Source organism: Helobdella robusta, assembly GCF_000326865.2.
Source record: "Helobdella robusta unplaced genomic scaffold HELROscaffold_20, whole genome shotgun sequence".
Lineage (NCBI taxonomy): Eukaryota > Metazoa > Annelida > Clitellata > Rhynchobdellida > Glossiphoniidae > Helobdella > Helobdella robusta.
Genome location: NW_008704084.1, coordinates 2,355,833 through 2,376,341, shown reverse-complemented (window position 1 = coordinate 2,376,341; position 20,509 = coordinate 2,355,833). Strand labels below are relative to the sequence as shown.

Below are 20,509 nucleotides of genomic sequence, written 5' to 3'. Positions count from 1 at the left end.
CTCTTCTAGTGGTTGACGAACCTCAAAAAATTTATGGTAGACAAATATAGAAAAACTGGATTTGAATTGCTTTAAATTGTGAAAGGTTAACGAAATCGAAATGCTTCTCCTGTTTACTTTTTTAATGCTGCGCATAATAGCTACTCCACCAATATTAAATAATGTTATAGTTTTTGTATCGATTTTAGCAAGAAGTAGAATACAACCATTTTCAATTTTGAAATAGCGGATTCGAATCAATAATCTGATAAAAAATTCATAGATTCATCTCATTTCTATTGCCAACTAAATTATATTTTATTGTTTAAAATACAAAATTTGGTTGATACAACTCATAATTACCTGCAAAAAATTGCTGTTGGAATTTCCACTTCAGATAAAATTTAAAAAATAGGGAAGACACGGCATAAATTCTGACATATCTTGCTGGTGTAATGTTTTTATTATATATATTAAGATATGTAATTTATATAACATCATTCTGGAATGTTAAGTAATTTGGTAAAGTGGACACAAAATTGTGGTAACAAATAAAATTTAAACAAATTAATTGAGTTATTCAGAATTTTTTTCTGTGTGCGACAGATTTTCAACGAGTCTCAGATCAATTTTTATTACCAGATTTTATTTGATAAATTTTCAATTTCAAGAGATTTTATTGCTCCGAAACCATGGAAAAATTCGGTAAACAAATTTTTCTTTAAAACTAAAAAGTTATAAAGACATTAAAAAATGTTTTTGTCCACAAGCGCGGTATCATTTTTCAAGTTTTATATTTTAGGTTTTACCAATTATTTTAGATAAATAAATGTTATCAATTTTTAAAATGTCGCATTGTAATCAAATCATGTTGAAAAAGTCTTTGGGTAACATGATGAACCTCAACATGTTTCAGTCCACAGCCTCTTTAAATAATATCTTTGTACCATGGCTTGTAATTTTCTACATCGTCTTCTTTGAACTTGATAAAAAAATTTCCAAAACATTTAAACAAATTAATAAATAATTACAAAAAAATTAATTTGTTTAAAAATGGTCCAAACCAAATGCGTGAATTGGTCCGTACAGGCCATTCTGATTCGCTCACAGGTTACAGGGGAGTCAAGTCTGAACCATTCATTTGTTAGGCCTGCATCATGACGAGCAGATGTAATTGCATGGCGAATAGCTCCTACAACGCTAACTGCCAACAGCAGAGGTGGCTCACCGATTGCCTGAATTTTTAAAACCAAATTCTGTTATTAGTAGTTGTTTTGTTTCATGGTTATAATGGTTACCAGAATGTTTAAAAATTTCATCAACGACCTTCGACGAATACACGGCTTTAAGATTTTTTGAATTCTTCAACAGAGTGACATTAAAAACACGTGGGGTGTCGCATAGGGTCGGTATTTTATAAACTCCTGGTCCATTCATTAACAACCTGCCATCAGCAGAATATTTCAATTCCTCCATCGTGTACAAACCAAACCCTTGAACGAAAGCCCCTTCAATCTGACCGACGTCAATTGCCGGGTTTAAACTTTTACCCACATCCATCACGATGTCTGTTCGCAGGACCTTCAAATGTTTATTTCACTTTACAATAGTACCATCCTTAACAGATGTTCAGGTACAAACCTGCAGAGCACCAGTCAGGCAATCGATTTCTACGACTGAACAAGCTGCACCAACTGAGTAGTAGTGGTACATCAGACCCTTGTTACTCTTGATGTCGTGTGAGTTGAACGCTTTTCTAGATGGTGATGTAATTATCATCAATGTAATTATTTTTGATGTTGATAATTATTTCATGTTGATGTAAATTAGTATGATGTAAATTATACTACTTAGTATAATTAATATAATTAGAATACTTATTTACATTAATTTGCTGATATGATTATAATTGATGATTTAGTTACTAATGATGTGATTATAGTTAAATTATTAAATTGTTTCAAATTTATAGATAGCCATTATAGCCATAAAAGGGCATAAACCAACAATTTGCTGTTTGTTTTTTGAAGACTTAGAAAAGCAAATAATTCCTTTTGTTACGTGGCATTCTATGATCCTTTTAACCTAAGTGTGAACCAACCAAGACAGCACACATTACACATTTTTAAAAAAGATTTAAAGTTATTAATCATAGAAGAAACTATATTTAAATTAGCTAAAATAAATTCAAGCGGAGGGCTAGAATCACTAGCTTTGCCTCTGACCATAAAATGTCGTAAAACCAGAACTTTAATAATTTTATATTTTAATAGTTTAATAATTTTGTTTTACCTCATAATTATGTAAAAGGAGAACGATTTTCTATTTTGTTTTTGTTAGGGTAAAGAGATAGTGCCTGATCTGAATTTACGTTGTGGTGATCGTGTTCGAATTCGAAAAATTTCTCCCTACCTAACAAGAAAATGACCCTTGATTCACTACTATCAAATCGTTGTTGATTGCTCTGGCTAAGTGATGCTTGAAAAAGAAAAACCATCATCATCAATGATTTGATGCATTTTCAAAAGCTCACGCCTCGTGTTCGTAACTGCGCGTTTGCCCCTGTGGCGGGAATTTATAGCGTTTGTGGCAATAAATAGAAAATAATGCTGATGAAAAAATAAATTTGTCATTTATTTATGAAAAGTTTATTATTATAACTTATAAAATCCTGTAGCTGTTAACTGAACACGATCGATGAAAGCTCTTTCGATCCACGATTTCCATCCTCCCTCTGGTTTAGATTTCATGTAGGGCTCCAATCTTTTCATTATTTTCTCACAGGCCAACTAACACGACACGTTTAAAAATAATAATTAATAAACCAAATGTACGTTGTTCGTTATTGGACATTCAAGTAAATCGAGTCAATTTTAGTTTTTTTTAAAGTTACTGTTCTACAACAAAACGTGATATATGAGATTAAAAAACTTGCAAACCACGACTGCCATGCCGTACAGATCCGAACTTGAACTGGCTGCAGTGGGACTGGAGTTGGGAATGATGTGGGAATTGGTTTCATGGATGTGGACAAGGGATGTACTGATTTGCAAAACTTCTGCTGCAACCTTAAAAAATTGTTTGGTGTTTTTCTAAATTGCTGAAATCTTGCTTCTTTAAAAAGCAAATGTTTAAATTTATGTTATTTAATGAGTCATTCATCTTTGTGACAGTACGAGTGAAAGTTGCTTAATGGGACCTCATCGGGATTTGGTTTTTATCCAAAGTCAACTCTATCTTTCAAGCAAGTTTTTTTATCTTTCGAACAAATTGTTTCCCATACTAGACACAGTCTTCCCAGGCAATGGTTCATTTTTTAATGAAACCTGATATGGATTCAAATAGGAAACAACTGCAACCAACGTAGTAGCAGGGTTAAAATTTCCCTGAATATAATTTAAGAGGATTAATGGCTTCTTTAAAAAAATTTTTTTAATAAACTTATTGGATCATTAAAATATATATATTAATACTTTATATGTAATTAAATATTTATTGTACTTAATCGAGATGCATGCTTTAATCTTAAGTAACTTATTTGAAATTTTCAATGCATTCACCTACTTACGTGGGTCATTGCAATGTTTATGATATACTGAAATAGTTTCAGTTCAATTATTTGGTAAGTTATATAGAGATTTTGTTGAATGGAGCTTAGCTGAATCTTCCATTCTAGAGGTCTCTTGGCTACGCCTCTGTTAGCAATTCAATATTATAAATGTTGATATGTGATATGCAGTTGACTATTTTGAAGATGTTTGGATTGGAAGACTAGGAAAACAGAACCAACACGTCGCGACCCGCTTTTCGCTTTTATGGAACTGCAGACAAGACCAACAGCTTAATGAAGAAATCTTGTCAGTGGCCATTAATGAATTGTTTGCGTAGAACTACGAACAACTTTAATTTACAAGTTTCATTAATCATAACAAATTTGTTTAATTTGACATAACATTAACTTTACGATTCTATGGTTTTGTATTAAAAATGTAAAAATACTTCTAAATAAATTACATTCAAGTTTTGGTAAATTATGAATTTTTTTCAATAAATTTCATTTGCATCAACTAACAAAATACCTACTTACGATTTGCTGTATTTTTATTGGGCACGCTTTTGTTACTTACGACCTTATTGCCTTGCACCTTTTTTGTTTTGAGCCCGTTTTGTCCGTGGTTTTTTGGCTACGAAATTTTAGCCGCGCATATTTTGGCGGAGAGCCACTAGGACCACATCGATATACTTACTTGGATCATTTTAGTGTGTAAACCTTGTCCCATTTCCGTACCCCCGTGAGATAGCAAAACCGATCCGTCTCTGTAAACATTAATCAGTGCACCTGCCTGTGTTTAAATAATGGTAAAAAATTGAAAGTCTTACAAAACTGAAATTTAATAGTGTATTGATAACTTTCATTTAAAATATAATTTTATGTCTATGCCGTCCAAAATAATTAGCCAGACATTTTGTTTCATCGACATTTACCACCAATCGACCACAACTGCAAAACATTTGAAAATGAACCTGGTGGTAGAAGGACAAAGGGAAGCCGATGCCATACTTCATGCCGTTCAAACTGAGGCCTCTCTTCACCCACCTGCTCGTTCTTCGTAATTCATGAAACCATTTTAATATTGCTTTTTTAGGCAGTATTGTTTCAAAGCAACTCGAAAGATATTTTAAAATACACATTGCATTGACTGTAGAAAGTGTAGATCATTAAACAAACTGTAAAAAGACCTTTAAGTTATTCTTTTGCTTTTATAATCCAATTATTGTTATTGCTGGGGAGTATTGTAAAATTACGTTGCCATTTTAAACTTATATGCAAACATTACTTAAAAACCTCCGTTAAATTCTTACTTTTAAGAAAATGTGCTGGTCAATAATTTATTTAAAAAATTGGATAACCAATTTTTAAAGCCAGAATAAATACCAAACACATGTTTTCGTGATCGGGCTAATTCAAACAACGCAAAAATTTGTGAGATCAAATTTCAAAAACTTAATTAACGTTAAATAGCTGCAGCTTTTACCAACCAGCCATTCAAAATTATCCGACACAAAGTTAATACTTAATGTTAACCCTTAAATATACCAATAAACAAATGTCAATAACCCAATTTAATTTATATATTTATTCATCTTTTTATTACAATTCTTTCTTTAATATTTTTCGGCGGCACCTACACGCAGTGGATGTAAATATACGCGAAGCAACGCATCGCGCAAATTGCATGTGATAGGCGGGGATTTCGTTGGAAGAGAATCTGGTCACAGCAACACCAGCAACACCGCCTGGCACTTTACCATTACATCATCGTGCCACCGAATAATTTTTGTTATATAAGTTTTAATCAGCAACGTAATTAAATGTTAATAATGAAGTGGCTCGCTCAAACCGCCACGACAACGTTCCAACAAACCTATTAAACTCTTCAATTTCTTTCAACTGTTTATCATACTGAGAGCCATCCTTTGTTAGGAACCAACAATTTCGTAAATTTTTTTCACAGTCCACTAACTGATTGTACATGGTGCTTTCTCCACATTTGTACATATTCAGCTCCCGGACCTGTGGTGCATACGCATTATACAAATCCTAAAAATGTTTAACTTATCAAAAGCAAACGAATAAATTAAAACAGTAATCCCTCCTAAACTTGGATATAGCAAGCAGGGTATATCTACACTATCAATATCAGCATCTATGATATATATCTTCATTTCTATTACTACTTATTATTATTATTACTATTATTAACATTAAACAGTACAAAATCGACCACAACTTCAAAATAAATGTTATTAATGTTCAAAATAAGAGCAACGATACACCACATTACCGCAAGAGAGGGCAGTTTTAAATGGCAGGCGACGTGTTCCATGATGGTCTCGCAAATGAAGGTGGCCTGTGGAGCTCCCGATCCCCTGAAGACGGTGTTGGAGGGCAGGTTTGTCCTGCACATGAACCTGTCGATGAGGATGTCCCTGAAGTGGTACATGTTGTCCAACTGGAAGGTCACCTTCTCCACTACCTGGTTCATCAAAGGTTAAAGTCAATCATCTCAACCGCATTTGATTGGTCCACATTTGGGAGATGACCAAATTTTGGAATTAATTTATGCAAAAAAATCTTATAGTGCATATTATAATAGTGAAGACACGCAGATCTTTTGCAGCTGAAACGCAGAACTGTGTAAATGAAATTGCAAAAATTACATAAAAATTATCATCATCATCATCCTCCCCCTCCTCCTCATCATCATAACTATCAAGTATATCAAAAATCAAGCAGAGGTAACAATATCATCCATTATCAGCATAAACATCCCATAAACAAAAACTAAACCAAAGTGATCAACAACTTCATATCAACTGCACCACACCACTAGTAACATCAAATTACATATTTTTGTGATTTGTATTTGTAGCAACATATCTAATGAAAAGGCAACAACAATATTATTTTTATTATTCTTCAAAAAATGAAAATATGACAGACGCAGAATCTGTTGCAACATGCAAGTCAATATTATAAAATGATAACGGAATAATTACGGAAAATAAATAACGGAGCAAGAATGTCTAGGCATGGAAAATAGTGATTTAAAAAACAAACAAATAAATTAATTAATTAATTAACTAATAAATAAATTAAATAACTAATATGCAACGTCAACACAATGACACAAGCAATGAAAACACAGAGCGACATCGACTCGCCGCGTCAGAGGCATCTTTGGAGCATCCACAGTTGGCGTAGAGACTGATGACCAGTGCCTCTATGTGACCGTCTTTTCTGAAACCTACCTTGTAAATATTCACCAACCTCAACCAAATCTTCATCAACAACAACAAAAACAACACGTTGTTCTTATAAAAACTGGCTTGTAATGATTTACAGCCACATTTTCGATAAACCATCATAGAATTAATTCAACCCAAACCAATCTCTACATGACATCCCCAACAACTTTTAAGTCCCACCCTGCACCAGCTCACTCATATAATTTGGTGTCGATGCTGATATTAAACTACGGAACACTGAGAGTACGTGAACACGAGATTCAACATTTAACATCAACGCAATTTAAATATTGGGATGATGATGAGTATTAATAATGTTACTATTGTTATTATTATTGTGGTAATAAAGTATGTTGTGCTTACTTTATATTTAGCAAGGAAGGGATGTCTGCCGCCGGTGACCATCATATCCTCATCTCTGTCCAGCGTGCATCGTATGGGCCGGTTGAACCTGGTCGGTTGTTGGTTGGTTGGCCGGTCGGTCGGTCAGTCGGTTAATTGTTTGATTGGTAGGTGGGTTGGTTGGTAGATTGCTTGGTTGTTTGGTTTGTAGGTTGATTGTTTTGTTTGTAGGTTGGTTGGTGGAAACAATGGAACGAATTGAAATCACAACATCGTACAAGAACCGCATAGTAATCTCGCCCTGTTTAATTCAATGGTTCATGTAGCGTAAATGTTTGTTTGTAATAATATGATCTTGGTTTTGTTATATGTATAACTGTTCAAAATTATGTTCCTATGGTTCATAATTTTATAGTTTTTGGTTTTTATCGTTGGATTCACTTTTTATATACATTTCCTTATTGTCGTCGTCAATTAATTTTCTCCATTTCGCAATTGTTTTACTACATAAGTTGATAAGTTATTTCAACAAATTCACTTGTTTTTTAGTGGAGTTTTAGATCGTATTTTTCAAAAATAGTGATTAAATTTTTCATTTAAAAACCCAAGATCTCGGACAAACAATTTTTTGATGAAATATCGAATGATTTTCGTCTGTAAAGACCTTTGTATACCATCCAGTTGTTGACACATGCTTAAGGCAACTTAAAACTAAATTTGAATCTCTTCACGCAATTGTCAATTTATTTTCATTTTTGTTTTTTTTTCAGCAGCACTTGATAGACGTCAGAAGCAAATATGGAACGTCAAGTCATGAAATTTACAACAGTGTACAAGACTGGTGCAACATCCGATCTTCTAAGATAGGTTCTTGCCTACAGATCATGTGCTAGATCATTCATCCGAGAAGCAAAGAATCCGGAAAATGTCTTAAACAGCATTATTTAATCTGAACTAAATACCTGCTTTCCTGATGTAATCATCTACTATTGCCTTTTTCTGCTGACTTTACTAGTGACCACTGCAAGTGACGAACTAATTTTTTGAACCGGTGACCCTCGCACTCAAGCTACACCATTGACAACAACAAAAAAAACCTCAACAACCAACAATATCATCAGTACAACAGCAATCAACAATCAACAACTACAACAACCAACAATGCCATTTAACACACTACAGTAGCACAAACTTCTTAGCGGCAACAATGGAAGGTAGTGAGATGAGGAGTGGTTTGTTTTCCTTGCCACCAAATCCTCCACCTAGCGAACAATGGACGGTAGAAAAATGACTTATCGTCAACATTGCCAAAAATTTTAATATTTGTTTTGTGGTTATACAATCGGATAAGCGTAGCAAATTGAAAAACTGAATGTGTTGATATTGAGAAATTACAAAAATAAAATTTTTATCTCTATAAACTAAATAGTTTAAGTTTAAAAAACTGACAAATTAAATAAAATTATTTGTTAAATAAAATGTTTAGAATTATTTTCAGTTGGCAAAAGGTAAGTTTCAACGCCGGCAACTGAATAATGTGACGCCATATCATGACCAACTTACTATGACGTACACTCAAGATGAATCACATGACATAACATCACCTACCCATCACTGGTGATTGGTTCTTGAGATGTGGGTTAAAAGTAAATGCATGCTTCCAAGTGTTTCATGTTAAAAATTGGAGGTCAAAAGCGGTTCTTAACATATGGTTTAATGGGACAAGGAGGAGTAGAGATGCCCCCAACTGAGGCAAAAAAACTATTGATGTTGGTATACTTATAGACTCCAAACTGATTTTCAAGAATCATTTTTTTCAGACTGCTAGAAAAGCAAACAGAATGATTAGTTTGCTAAAACGTAACTTCAAAAATGCACGCTTCTTTATAAATCTATGTTTAGGTCAATTCTGGAGTATGGTGTGGTTGCATGGTACCCTTTTAAAAATGCCAAATTAAACACTTATAAAGGGTTCAGAAACGAGCATCCAAAATATCACTCTAATGCAGAGGATTAAAAAACGAGGAGAGGACAGGTTAAAGCTTTTGGGTGGTCTTTACTGGTTTACAGACGCAGAAGAGGAAACATGATATCAACTTATCAATTGCTTAAAATGGACTGCTGGATGTCGATATCAACAAGACTACGCACCTACAATGGCGACAGAGGAAATGGTATGAAGTTGATTAAGTGGACTTGCAGAAAAGATGTCAGAAAGTATTACTTCACCAACAGAATAGAAAATGACTGGAATTGCCTACATGAAGATGGGCTCAAATCAGCCAATATTACTAGCTTCAAGATAGTAGATAAATTTTGGCAGAGTGAATTTATATTTGGAAGTAAAGATGTCAAATTAAAAAACTTTCAACCAAACATTTTACTTAATAAATTATTTATTCTTAATAACTGATTGCGTTATGGTGGCGAGAGGCTTTGCCTGCGCTGCAAATTTATTCTATTCTATCATGCCAACCAATCACATTGAATCACGTGACATAACATAGCTACCTACCTATCCTTCCAACTCGGACCATAACTTTGCTGGATGACACTCCCAATACATCGGCAGCCACTCTCTGCAACAAATAGCATAAAAATATTTAGCTCACAAATGTTTTATTTTTGTTTTTTATTGATTGGGCATTTTTTTATAAACTGAGACTGCCAAACGAATTAAACGTTGTTGATGATTTTAGCAAACAACGTTGTAGTACTTCAATCTAAACTATCGACATGATTTAATTTGAACAAGTGAAGCCTTATTATTATTATTATCAAGCCATCATAATTTTCACTACACCAATGATTAACACCATCTCAGGAATTAAATCATCTTGAACCATTTCACACATCTGGGTTTGCATCATTTCAAATAACTTCACACATGGGATGAACATTAATATCGTCATCGAGTATGCATCGATTTCCATGATTTATCATGTATTACAATTATTTATATTATTTGTTATAATTGATGATTAGTTATAATTTTATTAATGATCAACGATATCATTAATCATCAATCCACACACATAAAACGGAACATCATCCATCCACACACTTGCACCTGAACATCCTGAGGATTTTGAGTGGAGCTCCAAACTTCGACGCCCCCATCTTCGAGAGGAACTACGAGACAAGCGTTTGTTTCTAAGTAGAAATGTTCCTGGCCACCCAAACTAACTTCCCCTTCGATGACAAACTCACACGTCTTCATCACAGTTAGGGGATAACCATTTTGAAAGGGCGGTAAGGAACCCAAATACGAGTTATTTTCAATAGCTTCCTTTATTTGTATATTAAAAAGAGAAATTAGAATAATATTAATTTTCAGTATTTTATTTATCATTACAACATAAACAACAACTTGCTAAATTAAATAACAAAAAAGCACGTACATCCAGAAAAAAATTTTTTACCTTTATTGACAAAATGGGTGCAAGTTCTTCATATTGAACTTTGACCTTTTTAACTGCCCTCCTGCCTTCAATTTTTGTGCGCGAAAGTACGCCGAGTATTGGTTGGTGTTGGGTTATGACCTGCCAACATGAAATGTATCCATTTTAAGAGTTTAATTATTAAACAATAAAAAATTCAACTTCCCAACCTGAAACTGTAATGACTTTGAATTTGTAAAGTTTTTTTTGGCCAAACAAGTCAATTTTATTTTAATTTGGAGTAAAAATGTGATATGCAACACACACGCGCGCGCGCGCGCACACACACACAGCAGACTCAAACACACAACACACACAATTGTTGTTTATGTTATTATCACTGCTTAAATCTTGTTTCCATTATTAGTTTAACAAACCTTAATTGTGTAAAAAACATATAAACAAAACGAACGGTATTTGAACTTGTGATATCATCATCTTTGAAAATTTTTGCATACAAATTGATGCCATTGACATCATGGAACTCCATCACACCAGCTACTCCATCGCATTTCAAAACTTCAGAGTAATCAATTTCGAGAATTTTCGCATGAGCTTTTGTGCTCAGGACGAATGAAAGAAAGAGTTCATCTGGATGGCAAAGCAATATGGGGGTGCGTTACTTGGGTTGAGCGTGTTACTCTTGGTTGTTTAATGATGAATATTTGCATGTGTAAAAAAAGATAACCTTTATAACGAGGCATGTCATCAACGTAGACAGCTTCTCCTGTGCAGTGTTTCAAAGCAGATGAGTGCATCACAGGCTGTCCTACAATGCTCAATCCACCGACCTGTTTCTTTTCAAAAGTTCTGTTTATGTTGCAGTTGTTACTGGTTGTTGAATAGCTGCTGCTGTTGTTATTGTTGTCGTTGTTGTTGTTGCTAGCGTTCAAAGATGGCGGAAGAACAGGTTTATCGAACTCGGCGTTATATTCGTTGTCGTCATCAACGTTCATGAAAGTTTCCAGCGTGTAGGGGCGACGCGGAGAACTCCAACCACCTTCACCTTCCTCCTCATCATCGTACACTTGGATGGCACGATGCTTGCTGTGATGCTTTCTCTCCAACATCACGTTGTCGTATTTTAACTTTTCACTCAGCATAACTGATCTGAAGGTTTCTGGCTAAAAATAAAAAAATAAGCACGTAAAATGGAATGAGGCTAATAATGAAACTCACGTAATCATTTTTCATCTGTAAAGACACATGGACGAAGAACTTGAAGAAGAATGAAAGTGCAAGTGTCGACCTGTAGGCCTCCATGCCCCCTGGCGACCCCATCTTCAACGACGTCTCCTTCGACAGAGATGAAACCGCCTCATCCAGTAAAGTTTCGTTCCATTTTCTGCGTTGGTCAATGCAATCCATCAATCAACTATTCATCTGAATAAAATCAACTGCTAACTGACGAGCAATCGATCACTGAAGCGGCAATTTAAAGCAACAAACTTTCCTCTGAGAACGTTCATCGTATTGGTGGCCACAAAAACACTCCCCCTCATGCCTCCGTACGCTATTATGACGTCATCAACTACGAAACTTCCATGGAGGTTGTCTTCGTCACGGAAACCATTTTCATCATCAGTACTACGTGACTGACGTTTGAATCTGATCCACAGAGCGGAGTTGACGATGGCCACATCATCCTCCCTCCTCCGAGACATCTTCAAACTGCAGAAGTACTCCAACTGGTGTTGTTGTTTCATGTTGAATGCACTATCAAGTATGCAACATTGTATGCCAAACATTGTTTTTTTTCATGTTTATGTTTTACTATGTTGTTAACCTAACATTTTGTATGCAATTCTATGTACACAACATTGTCTACGCTGCATTGTGTAAGCTGCCCTGCCTAAAAATGTCGTCAAATTATTCATAACTGATAACAAATGAAAACATTAACACCATAATGCAAAAAAGTGTTTAGGTTTTTCTAATTCGGACAGAAACACGGCTAACAATATTTCAAATTAATTCAAAAATTATTTATTCTAAAATTTTCATTATTCATAAGAATTTAGAGATGATAAGAAACATACTGGACGAGAATATGGCAGACTGATGTGAAGGAGAACTTCCTGCGGGTCCATGGCAACCTGTTGGTAGCCAGTGAAGAAGTCTTCTTTCAAAACAATTTCTCTCTGACCTCTTTCTGAAGCGATGGTCATTTTTGATCTGGCGCAAACGAGTAGGGGTATCAGGTCTGAGATTGGACTGGCATTCATCAGGTTTCCACCTAGCGACTGATTTAAATTATTAATTGTAATGCCGCACGTGTTTATTTTTTACTGGGATGTTAATAATCTTCCTATGTTAGTTTGATGTCAGTTAAATTAATTTAAAAATCGGTTTTGTTAATAATTCACACGTCCCAACTATCAAACATCTATCGATGCAGCAACGTAACGCTTGGTGACTTCAGTTTAACCGCGGTAGAACGTTATTGTGGTGACCAGCTATCAACATAAAACATGACATGAATGACAACGAATATCAGCGTGGATGATGTCTGATGGAGAACGACAAGCGCAGAAATGGAATGGCAACATGTTGTGTTCATTGGTGCAAACTCACGGCGACGTTTTTGATCTGCTGACTGCCAAACAACTGCAACACCTTCTTCATGGCTGCAAACAGTCTCGTTTGGCATTCTGTCGGCGTGTTAGAAGTTTGTTTGTAAGGAATTTCAATTAACGACTATTATTATTATTATTATCATTATTATTGTTATTATTATTATCATCAATTGGCTGAAAATATCCGCTCCAGCCAATTGCCGCATATTTGCAGATTTAGAGTCTGAGGGTATTCGCCCAATATCTCAATTATTCAACACTTTACGACCCGATATCGCCATACTTCATAATAACAAAATTGAGATTCTAGAATTAACTGTGTGCCATGAAACCAATCTAAAATCCTCCAGGCAATACAAGAGAAATAAATACTCTAATAATTTGCATTGTTGTTTAAATAAAGACTATAAACATTGTTCAATAGTTATAAACTCATTCGAAATAACGCCTATTGGTTTTTACAATAATTTTAATTTTTCACTGTTTAAAGTTCCATGGCCGCTATCATTTAATGATATATTGATAAACACTGTTATAAGATTATCGTATGACATTTACTGTGATAGGAACAAGCTATGATGATAATTAAATATATTTCACCGTTCTGCACTTAACTGCACTTAACAATGAGTAAACTGGTCTTAACCTTTAATATTATTTTAGACAATTTTTAAAAATTTTATCATTGCGCATTATTTAATTAACATTAACTTATGTATATATATATTTATCATCGTATGTTTTTTATGGTGAAAAATAAAAGATGTTCCCATTGTTATCTCGATTCGAATGATGAGCTTCTCAGATTAACACTCTATTTATTACTTTTGAAATTTTATTTTATTTCATTATTTTATTTTATTTGTACTGCCATTTTCATTGATTTTATTGCTGAATAAAAGATTGTTCCCATTATTATCATTATTATCATTATTATCATTATTATTATTATTATTATTATTATTATTATTATCATCTTGAATCTTGTAAATGAAATAATGGCCTAATTTTGTTTGAGGTCATTGTTCTTCAGCAATCAGCGTGCGAACCATGGTGTCACAACGAACCCCAGTTGAAACAGACATCAAAAGAAACAAGCATCACCTACTTAATAACATAAACAATGGGATGACATTTGTCCTAATTTTTAATAATGAATCTTGTTTGTTTGAAATTTGAGCAAGGCATCAACAGTTGGATGTTGTATGCATGCTACATCGTGCCGCTTGCTCCTGCTGACCTCCAAGAGCCAATCAACATCGCAAAACATCTATTGCTCGGTATTATTTATTATTTATTTATTTTATTTGTTATTTATTAACGTAACTGACCAGAGGGTCCCAGAGGGCTCTTATATTAGAGCAACAAGATTGAATGACTCAGTTTAATTTAAGTCCAAACATCCATAAGCCAAATTAATACGTTAATGATTATCATCATCGGTAACATCACATCGCCTATCAGCTACCGTTGACGTTGTTACAGGCAAAATGTTCAAACCTGGTAAGGAGGATATTTTTCCATCCAGAAACTCTTCCAAACTTTCCAAAGTAACGGAAGCACCAACCCAAATATTTTGATCACCATCGCCATCTTTCTTTCCGTGACAGCATTCCACAGGATCGTCTGCAGTTGACGAGAAGTTCTTCTTGAGAGGTTGGTCGCTATCGTAAATGGATCGCAGCTCCGTAATGTTCGTGCAACAAATGATCACAGGGTACTCCATGTTCTTGAAACGAGTCTCTATGCCTTTGTTCATTTAAGAGAAATATCAAGTAACGTCTACTGAAAAATAAAAGCTAATTATTCTTATATAAAATTATTTCAATCAAATACTTGCTGACACGACACAACTTTACATCACCAACCGATCTCCGTGTTCCCAGCGACAAGTTTAGCTTGAGGGTGTTTGACCTTCAAATACAGAAGTTCATTCAGTTTTGTGGGTCGGTACCAAGTCACGTGATTGGATTTGAAACAAAGGTATTGTGAATCCAGTTTTGGAGACTCTTTCTGATGTTTCAAACGAAATATTTGGTCATTGGTTCATTGATTGAAATGTATTTTAAATAATGTTTGAGTGTAATTTAACAACAAATGATTTATACAAAAACATTATAATAATTGAATAATTCGTAGGTTCGTTGTGTGTGCATTTTGTAAAATGATCGCCGTAATTAGAGAAGTTGTCGGACAAAGAAAGTTTACATATACGAACGCATATAAACGCAACAGTTTAGAAGTGAGTAACTCAAAAACATTGCTGCAAAAACCATTAATTATAAATGTAGATTGTAAGACTAGATTTATAGAATTTTTTTGTTATGACAAACCTTCAAAACATCTAACACTCCAGCGTGAACCTCATACTTCATGCCTTCTCCATCCACACCAGCAAAACTTTTCCAGTTATTGTTGATAGTGTGCAAAACGGTGTTCCCATTCTTTTCATGGTTGGTTCTCTTGTTTCCAGTAGAGCCATCCAGTTCTCCCTCCCTCATATCTTCCTGTCCAGAGCAGCCTTCTTCTGCGTGCTGATAATTCATTCATTTAATTACAGTTTCAATTATTTTGTAAGCACTGGACTTCAACAACAGCAAAGAATTGGCTGACGTTAAAAGACTAACATGACGAGCGAATGTTGAAATGAAGCCTTGCACGATCGGTCGGTAGCCAGTGCATCGACACAAGTTTCCTGCCATGAACGTGTCAGTGAACATATGAACGAACGAACTAATAATGAACAAACGAATAAACAAAATTTTTTTACTGTCAGTTACTCTTCATATAATTTTGGACAAAACTATTAAATTATTCATTTGAACAAACTTGTAGAACCCTTCAACAGACGTGAAGGAGAGAAATGCAGACATGAAAGCTAACGGATCAAACACATGTACCGTGGGAAAATAGTAAAATTTGAACATAAAAATTCGAGGCAACCTTGAAGTGCTTCTTCGATATCCAACTCACGGGGGTGTGGATTGTTGCAGAGAAGGACGTACATGGACATGACGAAGCCAGGACTGCAGTAGCCACACTGGGTGCCGTGCTTCTCCGCCAGCACCTCCTGCGTTTGTTTACATTATTCGATATTTTTGGGGTAGCTAAAATTTATAAAAATGATTTTTATTTGAAGTTTAATTGAGTGATTTGACCGGCAAAAAAAGAGTAATAATTAAAGGGAATGGAAGGATGCATTCATTACTTACTTAAACAAATAATTTTAAAAATTTTATTTTCCATCATGCCTATCTACAAATTATCAATCACCCAAAAGCTTTTTTCAGCTATTTCAAAATCTGCAAAATAATTTTAATTGACAAAAGATCAAGAAATTTAAAAGTAGGCAATTACTGTTCTTATCTTTTTTTTCATCATCCTATAAAATACTAAAAAAAATTTCTTTTTAAAAAATCTTTTTTTATTTCGACTAAAATAATAATTGGTAATCAATGCAAAGCGATCATTAAATTGAGCTTGTTGTCTTGCAACTCAGCTGAACCTCATTATAGAAGCTGCACCAACCTGAACAGGATGTAGTCGTGTCCCGATCGACCCGATGCCTTCCACGGTTGTTACGGCGGCTCCATGCATGGCACACAATGGGATGAGGCAGGAGTTGAGACTGAGGTGTCTTATTTGTGAATGATGCAAGTTATTTTCAGCGGTGTTCACTTCATTCAATGCCTACATCGCTTGCAATGTTTGATAACGTTGTCATAAACTGATTTCAATCGTTATTCTCAATGTAAAAAGGATCCAAAATAAGTAACAAAACCAATAAACAAAAGTTCAGAAGAAAAGACAAAAATTATAGTTAAATTTAAAAAATTAAAAATTTGGCTGGCCAATGATTAATTTTTGTACACGTGGAAAATAGGTTTTGCTTCCACATTTCATTGCGTGCTGGTGTTGGTATCTACGTAAATCAACAAGCCAGTTGTTGGCGATTGTATAATGTAATTGAATTTCCAAAGCCACCCATAAAATAACGCATGCAATGTGAAACAGCTTCGTTTATAACAATTTAATCATTGAGACTATACCATGGTGATCTTATATTATAGTAATGTCAGTGATTTATTAAGAAGGCCAAACCTATCTTAACTTACAAGTTGGTTTTCATAAATCAACTTTAATTCTATCATCTCATATTTCTAAAATACTTGAAAACCTTATTTCATATTTATTATTCAATTTTAATTTTATGAAATGTCTGTTTGGAAAGCTATTTGTTTGATGTGATCGAATAACAAAGTGAATAACTGATTGATTGTTTACTAAATTGATTAGTTGACTGACTATCGGTTATCGATTATTGATTAATTAGTTGATTAATTTTAACAATTAAGTTGTTAGATTAAAATCTAAAAAAATTTCAATTTTGAACTTTATTATCATAATTTGAAAAATTCACTTACTTCGGGACATTGTTGACGATTTTCGTTAGGAGCACTGTGCAAGTCCCACACCCACCCTCTCCACATCCGTATTTTGTCCCCTTCAAGTTTACTGTCAATATATTGTTGTTTATTATCATTTTTATTTAACATATTAATAATGTTCTTAATAAAATAATGTATCACATAAAATAAAATTGGTCCTACGTAGCATCTACAATTTATAAACGGAGATGATCAAAAGCAGTTTGTGCATGTTTATAAGTTTGTTGTTGGATGAATGTTTAATGTTGTCCATTCTTTGCTTCCCGAGGAACGTTCGTCTGGGGCCTAATGCAAAACAGCGTCAACCAGTTTGTAATTGTGTGTCAGGAACCGTCAGGAAGTTAAGTCGTCTGCCGATCTGAAACGACAGTTCCATCTTATTGATTGGTGGGTCTGGCAGGTACATTAGTAGAAGGTCATTTGTAAACCATTACAAGTTTTTAAACTTGCGACCAATGCAAATCTTTTAAGATTGGATTGGTGTAGCAGTAACATGATCATTTTTCAGACATCTGAACACTACCTTGGCTGTGTGATTTGGTACAGACTACAATAATTTATAGATTTTTTGACAAACTTTACAGCAGCTTATTTCAGCAATTGTCAGGGAGTTTACCAATGCCTGCCTCTCTCATATTTTGTAATGCATGTTTTCAAAATAAACATTTTTTTGTATTTTTTGTATTTGAGACAAACAAGTTGACAAGAGCGTATCGATGTGACATTTCATGGAATTATTACAGTTAAAATGAAGTTTACACTTAGTATCATGCTCTAAAATTAAATTCTTTCAATCTCGTGGACAGACAGGACCAATTGTAAGGCACTATTTTATCAAAAATGTCATTCAGTTCGTTATTGAGTCGAGCATATAAAATTCTTCATTCACACCAACACCTGTGCGTGCGTAGTCTCTAAAGACGACAGAATCAAGGATAAGCTCGGAACTTTCTGCAGACGATTTTACGGTGTTATCAACCTTTTAGATGATGTGTGTGTGTACGTGTGTGTGTGTGTGTGTGTGTGTGTGTGTGTGTAAATGTGTGTTTGTGTGTATGTTTATAAAGAAATGTATAAAACTGTGTGTTTTGTTTAAAGCTGCATAATAAATATTTTTTTATTTTAAAATATTAAACAATTTGTAAGATGTTATTTGTGCTATGTTTTTTCTAAGTTCATTCAAAAATTAAACCACATCATCATTTCAATTCCTATTTATTGCGTGAAGTGAGAGCTACTTGCAATTTTCTACAAATAATAGTTAAATTACAAGTATATCAACAACTGCAGTCAATGACTCAGTTAAATTAACAAACAATATCCAAATATTATTAATAAAGAAAAACTCACAAATGTCTCTTAAATAGGTCAGCAGAGACATATCTGGGTCGGGTTCCAACACGTTGACCTTTTCCCCGTTCACATAAAATGTTAGTGTGCTATCCATTGCGACGGTATGTTGTGTGTTGGATTCAAAATACTTTTAATTTTATATCGTTCTATTTTTCTATTCGGTATATCTATATATACTTATATACTTAACTGATATAGATATATATATATATATATATATATATATATATCAATTCGGTATAGAGTTATATGTGTAGCAATTCGGTATAGAGCTATTATATTATCTCATAGAACTTTGAACTTTTTAAAGAATTCAAATTAAAAATAAATTCGTGCTCACTTATAATATTATATAAATAAATATATGTGTTTGTGCGTGTGTGTATGTGTGTGTCTGCCTGTCTGCGTATTTGTGGTGTGTGCGTGTATGCGTGTTATATTTGGTAAAATTGTTTTTCAGCGTTCATTTGTACGCTTTTGTTCAAAAATTTTTGCAACAAACACGACAGACAGACGTCAAATAAAATTGAATGCGAAAATTTTCTTCGCTAATTAGTACCTCAGTGAAGTTTGAACATGATCAGAGTCTACCATTTCCGGTAGGTCCATAGGTACTCGTGGACTATGGTGCCTGCAATGTCAATAGTTAGCGATAACGCAATACAAAAAATGACTACCAGGACACATTATTTATTTTCACAGTTTATTATCACAATTATTAACATGTAACAATGTCTTTTATTAATTATCTTTGTAAAATGTTAAAAAACAATCTAACTACACATATTTATGTTATTACACTTCACTCACATCACCCAAGTTTTTCCACCACACTCTCTGTGCCAACATCTCATTTCATTTTTTTCCCCATCGTTTTGGGGAAATGGCCAAATCCTCTTCCGTTGTGGGGTAGCAGTGGCAAAAGGAAGATCATCGTGATCAATTTCAGTGTGAGCTTACGATATCATTTATGTGCAACTTCAATGCAAAATTGCAAAATTTCTAGTGTCTCCCATCAGTAATCAATCTCTGATACAGCAGCCAAGAGTTTGCCAGTGTCAAATCTGAAATATGAAACAAGATACATATTTCTCACTTTTTGGTTCTCGCGTTCAACCTGGTAAAATATGTCAGTATATTTTCAAAATCGACTAATTTTAGATGGTTTTGCATTCAAACTGTAGCAACTTTGAATATTTTGAAATGAACACCAATCAGCTCTTTCCATTGAACTATCATTATCTTTTTTCCCACGAATGGGTGCAAGATTTGATCAGAATTTTATTTTATAACCCATCTTGTCCTGTTTCCTCCACTGCTTGCCATGCCTTTTCCAAGGTTTAAAAAACAAATGTTTTCTTAATAAACTCAAGATGATCTCGTTATAAATCAAAAAGATATATTTAAAATAGAATGTTTTAATTGTATTTTGGATAGTGCTATAAATTCGATTGAAGAAAGATATAACCAGTAAAATAAACACTGTGATGTTTTTCAATTCCTGCACGATATTGCAAATATTAAAAAAAATTTCAAAGAAAAGTTTTAGAGGTTAATGTTT

At 34.0% G+C, this 20,509-nt stretch overlaps 1 protein-coding gene across 1 annotated transcript; it reads right to left on the bottom strand.

Annotated features, from left to right (window-relative positions):
• Window positions 1–907: 907 nt before the first annotated feature.
• On the bottom strand, window positions 908–19,042 carry HELRODRAFT_77403 (hypothetical protein; the record flags this gene model as incomplete). The annotated part of the gene is made up of 32 exons (XM_009018112.1): window positions 908–961; window positions 1,044–1,214; window positions 1,306–1,560; window positions 1,621–1,735; window positions 2,641–2,768; window positions 2,919–3,047; window positions 4,227–4,322; window positions 4,504–4,585; window positions 5,406–5,554; window positions 5,826–6,013; window positions 6,702–6,792; window positions 7,153–7,240; window positions 8,324–8,393; window positions 9,647–9,710; window positions 10,202–10,420; window positions 10,554–10,673; window positions 10,984–11,162; window positions 11,260–11,491; window positions 11,751–11,916; window positions 12,021–12,126; window positions 12,163–12,259; window positions 12,611–12,814; window positions 13,146–13,222; window positions 14,648–14,773; window positions 14,852–14,896; window positions 15,016–15,156; window positions 15,549–15,671; window positions 15,729–15,842; window positions 16,091–16,217; window positions 16,676–16,784; window positions 17,572–17,651; window positions 18,908–19,042. The coding sequence occupies 32 exons, from the start codon at window positions 19,040–19,042 to the stop codon at window positions 908–910; spliced, it is 4,080 nt and encodes a 1,359-aa protein (XP_009016360.1).
• Window positions 19,043–20,509: the final 1,467 nt, after the last annotated feature.